This window comes from Leptonychotes weddellii, chromosome 5 (genome assembly GCF_054177405.1).
Source record: "Leptonychotes weddellii isolate Sample4059 chromosome 5, ASM5417740v2, whole genome shotgun sequence".
NCBI classification, from domain to species: Eukaryota; Metazoa; Chordata; class Mammalia; order Carnivora; family Phocidae; genus Leptonychotes; species Leptonychotes weddellii.
Window position 1 is genome coordinate 22,129,225 of NC_138373.1, and position 13,273 is coordinate 22,142,497.

At 45.7% G+C, this 13,273-nt stretch overlaps 1 protein-coding gene across 8 annotated transcripts in view; it reads right to left on the reverse strand.

The window, feature by feature from the left end:
• Window positions 1-13,273, reverse strand: part of VPS35L (VPS35 endosomal protein sorting factor like) — a 102,150-nt gene that overhangs the window by 18,449 nt on the left and 70,428 nt on the right. For 7 of the 8 annotated variants that reach the window (XM_081819923.1, XM_081819929.1, XM_081819924.1 and 4 more), the window contains one exon: window positions 1,647-1,786. The exons of the other annotated variant lie outside the window; for it this stretch is intronic. In XM_081819923.1, the coding sequence (XP_081676049.1) occupies window positions 1,647-1,786 (140 nt within the window). The remainder of the gene's footprint in view (window positions 1-1,646; window positions 1,787-13,273) is intronic. 8 annotated transcript variants of the gene reach the window in all.

Below are 13,273 nucleotides of genomic sequence, written 5' to 3' on the forward strand. Positions count from 1 at the left end.
AAAACACTGAAGTCCAGCATCCAGCTCCTGGCCACACCATCCTCCCTCTGGAGAACTTGGGATCTCAACTGGGACACTTGGAAACTGCATCATTTTTTGTCTCCTCAGCTCCTCCAAGAGACCATTCGAATGCCAAACAATTCACCCACACAAAATGCACACTTCATTGATAGTATATTCACAGAGATGTGCAACTGTCACCACAATCAATATTAGAACATTTGTGTCACCCCAGAAAGGAAACTTTACTCATGACAGCAGAGTTACTTCCTGTCAAAGTGTGGTCCTAGGACCGTTCACCCCTGACTTACTCAGGAGGCTTTCAAAAATGCTGACTCAGGGGTCAATCCCAAACTCGTGAGTGAGCCTCTCTGGAAGAAGGGTCCCAAGAATCTGTATTTTAATAAGGAGTCCTGATTCCTACAGACATTTGGCTCTACCAGGAGCCAATCTTGTTTTGTGCCTGGCCCTGTCACAGCCTGGTGAAGGCTATGGGCTCCTCAGAACACAATTTTTAATGCAGAAAATAAAATACATAAGACTACAAAGGAAACCAATTATGCTAAAATTTACTTGTCAAAGTATTTTTTCAATGTATTTGTCATATCGTGTTCTATTACTTCCTGGTGAATACATTTAATTAGCCATCTTCGGAAATATGTCACACCTGAAATGTGTTAAGAACATACGGCTGATTTCTTTGGTGACAAAGTCCCAGCTATGTCACTATTACTGTGGCCCGCTGCCTATAACTCACAGTGAAGCAAAGGGCTAAGTTTATTCACTGAGATTTGTAAAAATTAAGATTTTTTTTTCTCATCTAAATTCACGGTTGCCCCTGCCGGACCTTCAGGGAGTAGGGAGACCCCAAGTTAAGAACCCCTGCTAGATACTGAGGGTCCTGGCGCTTGGTCTGGAGAGTGGCCTTGATTCCTGCTAGCTCAAGCCTGACTGCTTGTCAGTATGTCCCACGAGAAATCCCAGCACGCTTCCAACAATGTCTCCTTTGACCTCAGCCACCTTGTTTTGGTTTCTAGTAGTTGCCACTGAAAGAATATCACCGTCACCTTTTACAGGGCTGAGTATGTGCCAACTGTTCTTATCACGTATGTATATTCACTCCCTTAACCCTCCCAACAATCCAGAGATAGAGACACTATTATTATTTCCATTTTATAGATGAGAAGACTGCAGCCCAGTCATGTGACATGATTGCCCGAGCCTGCAGAGCTGGAAGGAGGGGGAGCCAAGGTTCCACCCTAGACATCTCTGTCCCAAGACCTGAGCCCTTACCCAGTAAGTGGCACCCCCTTGACCGTATGGAGAACCTCAACTAAGACACCCAGGACACAAAATGAATGGAAAATACATTGAGTAATTTAGGGGCACCTGGTTGGCTTGGTCAACAGAGCATGTGGGATCTTGGGATCATGGGTTCGAGCCCTGTGTTGGGGGAAGAGATTACTTAATAAATAATAGTTAAAAAAAAAAAGAAAAGAAAAGAAGATACATTGAGTAATTTAAACATCTGACTAGAAAACCAACACACAGATACAGATAGGACGTCCCTGCACTTTTAGGGCTAAGAATGTATATAAAGCAGATCAAAGAAGGACATCACCTATAGCTCTTCCGGCAAAACGTACCGGAACTATTAATAAAGTAGAAAAGAAATTGCAGAGGAATTCCAGAAGGAATGATTCCGACGGTCGCATCTTTCCATCGATATTAATCATCTTTGGAACTTCTGGAATGAGGCTTATAGCGGCTTTGAAAAAGGCATCAGCTGCAAGACAGAAGAAAAGTCTGTGTATGAGAACTCCGAAAAATTCAGGTTCTGCTTTGTTCTTCATTGGGCCTGCAGGCCCATCCTGAGAGTTCTGTGGAAGTCAGGCCACGTTGAGGGCCCCATAAAGCGGGCAGGTCCTACAAGAGGGTTTCTGCAACCTTAACCAACTGGTGGAACATTCAGTTGAGAGGGCACTGCTGCTACCTTCCATCTCCCCCTCTCTCCCTCCTTCCTTCACTGAGCAACTCAGCTCAAAGAACCGCAAATTGGCTTTAAGAATTAAGTGAAATAGGCAAGTGGCAAATTTTTACAGAAAGCCAAGAAATCACAGCTGTGGGGACTGAGGGCTCAACCTGGACTGGTTCCCGGAACCCTCCAGTGCCCCGCATGTGGAAGCACAGTCACCGGGCCCACTTCACAGACGGGAACCAAGGTGTGGAAGGACGAGTGGTCCTGCGTCAGGGTCCTGGGTACACTGAGGCAGAGTGGGGCGCAAACTCTGGTCTGTCTGCGTCTACCCTAGTGCACCCTGGATTTGTTAAAGAAATAACTGAGACATCTGAAGGAATCCACACACATGCCTGCACGTGCACACACATATGCACACACATGCATACATGCACACACGTACATATGTGCACAGATGCACATGCATACGCGCACACGCACATACATGAACACGCGCGCATAAGGCATGCATACACAGATACATGCGCACACGCACATACGTGCATACGCACATGCGTGCACGCACGCATACACAGCTTTAGAGACTTCTGACTAGGTGATCATTCCAGAGAATCGCTTGGGAAATGAAGATATTTTTAAAACTATTTAGTATTCTGTAAAACAAGAAGACCTCAAAGGGTGAGAGAAAGCAAGGCAAGGGGAGAGGAAGAGGAAGAGGAAGAGGGGGATGGAAAGAGGAAGAGCTGGGTGGGAGGCAGCAATGGGAGAACAGAGACAGGAAGGAATGGATGGGGAGAGGAGGAAGGACTGGAGGTGGGGGCTGAGAGGGAGACAGAGTTCTTTCTAGAACTGCCAAAGCATTCACCACGAGAAAAAGCCTCAAGGTCAAAACAGACAAAACACTGACCTGACAAGTGAAATCTTAAACTACCCAAGAAGATCAAACGTTTGCATGGTCCAAATAAGTACACTTCCACTCCGGAACGACTCCCAGTGATGCGGAGAGGACACGGCACTGGCACACGGCATCCTGAACCCCCGCCGAAACCCCACCCAGCACCCCAGAGGGGCACATGCAACAACAAAGGCCTGCACTTAATGAGAAAAGTGTGCGGCTGCAGCTGTGGGGGGGAGGGTTGCCTTCTCTTCCTTCTTCAAAGCAAGAAAAAAAAGACAACAAAAACCACGTTAAGGAAAGGCAGCTCTCAGAGCTTTCCAGAAACTCCCTTCCCAGGCTGTCTCTCCCAAACTGAACTCACAACCCTACCACATTCCCCAAGCGGTGAACAGGCACCGCGAGCACACAGAGAAAAGGAGGCGAGAGTCGACATCGGTGTGAGACCAACGTGATCACACAACTTAACACCTACTTTCTCAGAGCCTGTTGTGTCCTTTGGTCTGGGGGGGGTGGGTGGTGGGGGACACAAAGCAGCTGATGTCAATCTTGTCGGACAGAAAGAGACTAGATACAGGGCCTCTGGGAAAAGACACCTGATGCGGACTCTGGTAGACAGAGGAGGGGGCTGCAGGGTCTCCTGTCTCAGGCTACAGACAGTAGTAAAAGGCAGCGTTGGAGGGAACCATGGAGACTCCCAGGCCCTGTCGTAGTCTGTATTCTTAGTCCTCGGCAGTCCTGTGGGGAAGGCACAATGGTTTCCATGCCCACATAAGGAAATAGGCTCAGAAAGTGAGTGGCCAAGTTAAAGTAGCCCAGGGAGGGTCAAGGCCATCGCCCGCTCTAAGCAATGCAATCAAATCTGCACTAAAAAAAAATCAACCTGCAACTCCTAGATCTGATAAGGGGTTTATATCTAGAATATATGAAGACATTCTCCAGCAAGAGCAAAACAGGTAACCTGATCAACAACGGGCAAAGGACCTGAATAGACATTTCTCCGAAGAAAACACACAAATGGTCAACAAGCCCATGAACGGATGCCCAACGTCAATAATCATTAGAAACATGCAAATCAAATCCACAGTGAGATTTCATCCCTGGGAGATAACATCAGGATAGGCACCACTGAAAATCAGTGACTAGCAGGCGTTGGCAAAGATGTTGAGAAACTGGAAAGCTGGTGCACCGCGGGTGGGGACGTGAAACCGCTCAGCAGATGTAGGAACTGGTTTGGTGGCCGCTCAGAAAGTGACACACGGACCTACCACCTGACCCCGCAGCTCCACTTCCAGGAGTACCTTCCAAAGAAATTAAGGCAGGGACTCAAACAGGTACGTGTGCAAGAGTGTGTGTGGAAGCACAGGTCACAAGAGCCAAACGGCGACAACAACCCGGGCATCCGCCAGCAGAGGAACAGATAAGCAAAATGCAAAACATCCACACCATGGGATAGCCTGAGAAGGAAGGAAATTCTAACACGTGCCCCAACATGCACGCACCCTGAAAACACCATGCTAAGAAAATAGATCAGACAAGAGGACAAATGCATAGGATTTCGCTTTCATGAGGCAGAGGAGTCGAATTCGTAGAGCAGAGAGCTGACGGGGAGCGGGGAATAGTTACTGTTTTCAGGGCTGTGCTTTTCATTCAGTCTGGGATGAGGAAAATGTTCTGGAAATGGACAGGGGTGAGGGGGTTGCACGGCATTGTGAATGCACCTAAAGCCAGTGAACTGCACACTGAAAAATGTTTACAGTGATACGTTGCATGTCACTGATACGTAACCACACTACACGATAAAGAAACAGAGCTGAGTTCACCACTGACATTACCCCCCTTTAAGCTCAGGCAGGCCTGGGCCCCACCAGGTCTGGCTGTCTTCCTTCTGCGGGAAAAGCTCTCTGTCCCCATGGCTCTATAGGAATTGCTTTCTGGTGAAAACATTAAGTCCATAATGGACAAGGTGAAGAGCCTCTCTCAGCGGAATCCAAAACTCTGCTCAGAACAACGTGAAAGACCATTTATTTATTCTATTTATGTGTTTGTTACCAAGTGGCCCCAAGAAAAGTGCCTATTATTATGCCTCATTAAAGAGGGAGCAGCTTTGTGCCCAGCTCTCTGTTCCTCACAAATGCCCCACTCAGTTCCCATTCCAAAGGAGAGAGCTAAAATAAACAGTTATTTAGGGGTTGGGGCAGGCAATGTTCCAGTGTTCCAAAGCAGATTTTTATTTCTATCCTCAGAAGACTTACTCCATATATAAAATCTTATCTAGGATACTTCTCAATTTCGACTTCGTAATTAGGGCTCAAATCCTACTGTATATGAAAACAGTTTTTCCTCATGGAGTTTGGAATAATCTCATCAATACCATAGAACACTTTTGTGGCTATTAAAGAGAGAGAGAGAGAGCACACACATCTCCAGCAGACACCCCGCTGAGTGCAGATCTCAGGATCCGAGCCAAAATCAAGAGTCAGATCCTTAACCAACTGAGCCACCCGGGCACCCCTTGTTTTGTTTTAAAGACCTACAGAAAAAGGAGAAATCAGATTGCCATCCACAAAGACTATTATTCCTGTTTCACAGGGGGAAGGAAAAAGCAGGTATATGTACCAGCTTCCCTATGCTGTATCTTTTTCTACCTGAATCTTCTGAGGTTTCATGGAACAACGAGGCTTCTTTTTCACAACCCACTTAAAAAAGAAAAGAAAAGAAAACCAAAAATACCACTGAGGCCCAGCTGGCCCCACCCTAGAGATCGTTCTGACGTGTCCTTCAGTGCTGCCGGCTACTGGCCGAGGGCAGACACAGCCAGCATCCCTGCTCCCAGGAAGAGAGACCAAGCTCCTCTCAGAGCCAGTTTTCCAAAACTGCTTTATCACAAGAATCATCAGAAGCCTTGCCAAAAAAAACAGGTTCCCAGGCTCAATATCGCCGATGGGAATGTATCACGGTAGAGCCGCTTTGCAGGACCCGGCAGCTCCTCTGAACGTACGTACAGGCTCCGATATGGGTGAACCTTGAAATCGTGATGCTAAATGAAAGGAGTCGATCATAAAAGATCTGTATTGTAAGACTGCATTTTTACACGAAATAGTAAGAATAGGCAGATCCAGAGAAACAAAAAGTAGATGGGTACCTGCCTGGAGCTTGGGAGAGGGGAACAGGGACTGACTACTTAATGGATCAGGGACTGCCTTTCGGGGTGATGAAAATGATCTGGAATTAGTGACGACAGTTGCGCAACTCTGTGAATGCCCTAAAGCCCACTGAATTGTACGCTTAGGAGAAGGATGGATTTTATGATACATGAATCAATCAGATCTCACTAAGCTGTCGTTGAAAAAATATCTATGAATTCCCAGGTGCCACCTTAAATGTACGAACCACGCTATCCAAATAGAAGCTTGGAAATCTAACTTAAAAAAAAAAAAAAAGCTTTGAATAGGTACTAGAGCTACAGGAGTCAAAATTCCAAAGGCAACACTCCTTCTCACTCCCATTCCCTGCCATCCAGCTACCCTTCCCTGAGGCAAAGCATATTATCTGCTGCTTGACACCATTCCGCAACTCCCTTCACCCCCACCTCACACTTAACAATAGGTCTTCAAGATGATTCCATCACTGGGGCACCTGGCTCAGTCTGTTAAGCATCCGACTCTTGATTTCCACTCAGGCCATGATCTCAGGGTCGTGGGATCAAGCCCCAACATCAGCTCTGTGCTCAATGCAGAGTCTGTTTGTCCCTCTCCCTCTGCTCCTCCTCTCTCTCTCACAAAATCTTAAAAAAAAAAAAAAAGATCATTCCATCATTGCGCATAAAGTACACCATCTTTTTCTCATAGCTACTAAGTGAAATCTGGTCCATTTGCTTTTTCTTCTCTTTGTGTGTGTGGGGGGGGCCACAAAATACGTATCACATAAAATTTACCACCTTCATCACTTAGTCCATTTGTTTCTTTAAACAAGCTTCTCTAGTGAGTTTTGGAATTCAAGAGGTTTGCAAGAAACTGTTCTAAATTATTCGGATAAATGCAGAATATGACTTCCCCGTCGGGACTGGTGCACCCTGAAAGGTTTCACCTGGAGACACTCGGCCAGAAGCACACACAAGTAGTCAGCAGCAAGGAAGCTCAGCCAGAGCTCAGCCTTGTCACTTCATAGATACAGTAAGGGCCAGGGAAGCTTGCAAAAACAATTATCACAGGATTTTTGATAATTTTCTGAGATTTCATGCTCTCCTACTTCCCAGTCTGGGCAGTTTCAAAGGGTCTGCAGAACACCAAAGGAGAATATTCCAGAGGCCTCTGCAAGGACACGGAGAAGTCACACACACCCAAAACATAAAGCCACCAAAAGGAGAGAATGGTCAAGAAAAGAGGTCACTCGCAAACCCTGGGAGAAGGTGAGATGTGAACAGAAGCTGAAATGAGGGCTTAGTTGAAGATACTAGGCGAGCTGTGTTTGGATTATCCATGCTGCCTACTCGCTCCTCTCTGAGGACAAAGGTATCTTTGTATCAACTCCAAGCTCAGCTGAACAAACAACCCAGCTATAAGGGACGAGTTAAAACCGTTGCACTGTCATACCGTGGAAATGATGCAGCTAATAAAGAGAAGGAGGTACATCTGTATGTTTGGATGTACAAAGATGTCTGTGATGTACTAAGCACAAAATGATATATACCTGCGTATAGCATGAGCCTGTCTTTGTAAGAAGAAAGCGTATGTGCTTATGGAGATGCGTAGAAAAAGTGAGACAATATAAGGCCAAAGTAGTGTGGTATCAGAGTGGTGGCTGAGGGTGAAGGAAACTAGGATCTTCCACTTCCTGCTAAGTTACTGTTTGGGAATTTTCATTCAAATCTCTAAAAATTATTTCTCTTGAGCCCACAAAGGCAATACAAGTTTGTTATAACATTTTCAACCCTAGGAGTGTTCGAAACAGAAAGTGAGGCAAGGAGGTAGACAGGCAGATGGTCAAAGGGGTATCTGAAGAGTTCCCCTTCCTTCTTTCCCAGAGGCGGGGCACCCGCTGCTGTGGGCCTTAGCACTCCTGCTGCTCGAAGGGACATCACCCTCCTTGGGTGCAAAAACGAGGCACGAAGGGTGGTGCACACCTCCCGGAGGCCCAGCGTACTGCTCTGCTCCCCACAGCCAACGCGCCCGGACAGTTCTCGCGAGTTCGCTGCTCCATGACGTGAGTCCTAATTCAGGGTTCAAGCTCTCTAGATGGCTCCACTTGCAGAGATTCTTCTCAAGGCTTTAGAAGGTCTCACTGTGTGCTGTGAAGCCTTTTCCAGCTCCAGTAGACAGCTCAAGGGCTAGTGGCTTCCCATGGGCATGCTCACCTGAAGAGCCCACTGCTATCTATTTTGCACACCAAGGCTCTGCAAAGGACTCTGTCTGAACAATAGGGTTCCACGTTCCCGAGACTAAAATAGCCGTCAACTGGACAACTGTTAGAACGCTTTAAAATGGCTCAGAATTAAGATGCTGGTTGCTCATTGTTGGCAAGAGAAAAAAAAAAAAAAAACTGGAAAGAGTGCAAATATTTTTCAATAGGAGTTTAGGACAAAAATGGAGGGGTGGGGGTGGGGGAAATAATTTAGAGCACTTCCAAAAAGAAAAGGAAATGAAACAGAACAATTAACAGCCATTACAATGAGGTAGATCTTTATATACTGACATGGGTAAGTGGGGAGGGGTGGCAGGGGAAAGACCAAGATTTACGTAAGTGAAAAAAGCAAACTGAAAAACATTGTGGAAGACACAATCCATTCTTAAGGGTGGTGGGACTGCATGTATATATAAGAATATAGAGAGATGGGGAGGGAAGGAAAGCGGATGCGAGAGCATGAGAACGAATATTTCTAAATGGAGAAAAAAGACAACTATCCAAATTGTAAACAATGGCTATTTTTTGGAAGGGAGGAAACAGAGCAGATTACTGGTGACTTTTATTTTGAGGCTTTTTACATTTTTTAAGTTCTACATTTATTTGTGGGAATTTTTTCAAATGAGCATATACTTTTTTTTTTTCCATAAAAATCATTAAGAGTTAGAATAACGTCCAGGCTGCCTGTTTTTCAGTGGGAAACAGAACAGTACCCCCAATCACCCTCCGTACAAGAGAACATAAACTCAAACTGGAACTGTCACCTCTGAGAGTAAGGTCATCCTTGTGTGTCCCTGGCATTGTCAGTACAGAATAGGACTCAGTACATGAATCATAAGAGACAGTCAAGAAGCGATAACCCACCATCAGAGGCGGTTTTTTTTTTTTTTTCAATAATGCATTAGGTCAGTGCTAACGGAAATCTTTACTATTCTTCGGAGTCCTAAACTCCCAGGGCTAAACAAGAGCTCAGAAGCAATTTGCCCCACTCCCAAACAGACCTCAGGGAAATCACATGCCCTCCCAGGCAATGGAGATGGACAGCTCCTAGGCCAGGGAACTCTAGGAAACATCCCAATTTCTTAGGACAAAACGTCACAAGAGGGCGAAAGATTCCCTCCGGTCCCTTGAATATACTTGATTAAAGCAGGATTCTGGTTACACTCTCTCCGTATTGCTGAACATCTTTACCAATCTTCAACATTTCCCATGTCTAGGTAAGCTGAGGTTTGGAGTGACAACAGCAGTATAGTGGATACTATTTATAGATGTAACATCGGGACAGAGCCCACTACCTCAAACTTTGTATTCTGGAGTGAATGTTAAAGTCCTCCCTACACCCCCAAATTCGTATGTTGAAATCCTACCCTCCCGCCCCCCCCAGGTGGTTATTAGGAGGCAGGGACTTGGTGGTGATGAGATCATGGGGGTGGAGCCCTCACGAATGGGATTAGTGCCCTTATAAGAGAGGCCCCAGAGAATGTTCTCACCCCTTCCACATGGGAGCACACAGTAAGAAGATGGCTGCCTATGAACCAAGGAAGTCCTCACCAGACACCGAATCTGCTGGCAGCTTGATCTTGGAATTCTAGCCTCCAGAACTGTGAGCAACAAATGTCCGTCCCTGAAGCCACGCCGTCTGTGGTATTTCTGTTGCAGCGGGCTGAACTTCACTCTACAATCAAGATGCACCGTCATCTTGGGCGGGGGGTTGCCTTTGGGTAAAGCCTCATGGGCCAAATGGCCAAGTTATTATCTACAGGTGAGTTAACCACAGAGATTAATGCTGTTTATTACTAAACTGTGTTTCTGTAATAGACCGTTATTACAGCAGTTAAGTTTGAGGATTTAAGGGGCCACTGTTTTGATAATATGTATAAGAATAAGATTTTAAAAAACATGAGTGCCTAGAAATAATTAAATACTTTATTCTCAAATGCTTACTTGTTATCAATGACAGCTGAATCTAACCTTGATTTTGCCATCTGGTTTATGCAGAATGCCCTTTCCAGTCACGGAGTATCAACGCATTGTGAAAAGTCCACTGTGGTCATAGAAATGATTTCTCGGTTCCGATATGCCATCCACGTACCTGACTCCTGTCTTTGGGGTAATGCACAGTCAACACACGTTTCTAAAATCCCTGCAGTAGCTCACAGGAGGCTGTAAAGGTGTCTCTGTGGAGATTAGGTTTGGATTTCCCTGAGCAGAAAGGATTAAGTTTCTCTCACCTTAATTCTGTTCTTTGTTTTCTACATAACCTTATCTAACATTCAATCTATAATAATTGGTGTCCAGCAACCACAGGCACCCAGGGCCAGAAATAATACTTTGTATTGTGGTTGACAGGAGCTAACCTAACTTCAGGGAAGCCCAGGGGTAGAAAGAGCACGGGAAGTCAGATCAGGTCACTTATGAGCTGAATGCTCCTGGGCAAGTCCTGTGACACTTCTGGAGCCTTAGTCTCGTCATCTGTAAAACGAACATAAAACACCTAGCAAATACTACATACTGAGTAAGACTAGACTGTTTTGCCAGGAATTCAGGTCTCTTGTCAGGCCCCAAACTATCTTCCTAACTTGATCTCCTGCTCATTCCTTCCAGATGCACTGTTTCCAGCCTCCAAGCCTTTGCTTCCACTCCTGTCTCGGCCTAGAATACCCTCTGCCTCATTGCCGCATATAAACACCCTCCCTTACCCTCCAGGCTCTTCAATTCCACCTCTTCTATGAAGTTTTTTCTTTCTTTTTTTTTTTTTTTTTTTGCTCTTCCAAGCCAAGGGTCCTCTCTCTCTCTCCTCTAAAATTCTGCTGTATGTTTTATGAACATCTTGCACATTTATCACGAGCTGCCTTGTGTAAGTGTAAGCCGATGTGCTCTCCCCTACGAGCATGCAGTCTCTTTAAGTGCATTCCTATTCCGGCACAAAGCTTGGCACGGTAGCTTGCATGTAAAAAATGGCCAAGAATGCTGGCAGGAGGAGGCAAATCGGAGACATTTACCAATATAAAGAGCTGAGTGCACTTATGGGGAGACTCTCCCCTGCCCCTTTTCTGTGGGTTCCATCCATCCCAGGCCCTTATACTCCCTAAAGTGGATGGCCCATGCGTGTTGGGATGTGGGCAACCAGTTTCATGCCACCTGCCCACCTGTGAACTGTGCTGGCAAAAATAACCCGCTTTGTCTCTGATCACCAGAGAGGCCTCAAGGTCTGAGAAAACAGTCACATCAGATGTATCCTTCAGAGGACGTTCTGTCAACGGAACTGGTAAATATGACCTAAAGCATAGACCCCAGAGACTTGGTAAGTGGACGGAGGCCATTTTTCTCCATCACAAGCCACTCGTTACTCTCCAGGAAGGGGATAAAAAATTATTTCTCGCCTCCGCACTACCGTCCAGGCCTCCTCTATTAGCAGTGATGGTCCGCGGTAGCCAGTGGGCTTCATCACAGCAGGCCTCACCCTCCCCTCTCCTCTGTGCTGCTTCGAGGTCCTTACGGATCAAATCAGCACAACAGCTTCTTTCAACAGGTCTACGCACCTCAGCGTACCTTTGAACCTCACCTGCTTTCTTTTATCTGAACCTACGAAAATAAAGTATTTAAAACCTACTAGGCGGGCTCTAAGGGGACTTGCTTCTGAACAACAGGGTCCCTTAGGAGTTATGTCCATACCATGAAAGGCTTGGTATCATCTTATATGTATCGATATCATTAAGAATTATCAACCATTATTATCGTATGATTAGCACTCATTTGTTCAACATTTCTTGAGCACCCATGTGGTAGGCAACGTGCCAGGGACGCGATGTCAAACAAGGTAGGTAAAATTTCATGGAGCAGGGGCGCCTGGGTGGCTCAGATGGTTAAGTGTCTGCCTTCGGCTCAGGTCATGATCCCAGTGTCCTGGGATCAAGCCCCACATCGGGCTCCTGGCTCAGCAAGGAGCCTGCTTCTCCCTCTCCCTCTGCCTCTCCCCCTGCTCATGCTCTCTCTGTATCTGTCTCAAATGAATAAATAAAATCTTTAAAAAAAAAAAAAAAGAGATTTCATGGAGCAGATACTCTTGCAGGGGAGAAAAGCAGACAATTATTTACATATTTACTTGTTAAATAACAACAGTGGTTAGTCCAGTGAGGGCAAAGTCAGGGTAACACATCCTATAAAATAACCTGACCTAACTCTTTGTTTGGGGGTTGAGATGCCAAGAATGGTGTTCCTTAAGAAGGGGCTTGTGAGCCATGTTCTAAAGGATGAAGTTGCAAAAAATAAAATAAAAAAAGTAAAACTTAAAGGAGGGGGAGATAATTCTGGAAAGCATTATTAATAATAGTGGAAAGCATTATTATTAATGAAAAGAACAAAAATACTTTGCTTGAATTGTTTTCTCTATCATTTCATCTTTGGAGGAATCGCAGACCTCTTTTGTTTGTTTTCCAAGATAATTTGGCAGGATTAATCTTAAAAGAACAATCAGCTTTCCTGTGGATTTCTCAAGGTTTTGCAGATGAGAAGTTTGCTTTCAGAGCCCCAAACCCACAGAGCTGTCTTTGTATGTAGAGCTCCACAATGTACTTCTGTCTTTTGAGAGACAATTAGACGAGGTTAATATTAACTGAGCAGCTACTACGTGCCAGCGAGCCAAGTTCTCTAAGTACGTTCTCTCATTTAATCTGCGACAGACAGGTGCCACAGATGAGATCTCCACTTGACAGATGAGAAAACTGAGGCACAAAAGGGCCAACTCGTCTGAGGGCATCCAGCTTGTAAGTGGCAGAGTCGGGACCAGGGGACCTAAAAGTCACCATCATGAGGGACGCATCCCAACATCCTGCTGTTGGCCAAACACGCCATGGGCTTTCGCACCTCCCATGCCTTTGCTCAAGCCCTTTACCCCACTTGGAATGCCAACGGTTCCTTCTTCCCTCCCCACTCCTCCCGATAAATGTATGTTCCCCTTCTAAGACCAAGCTTCAACAATATTTCCACTGTAAAAC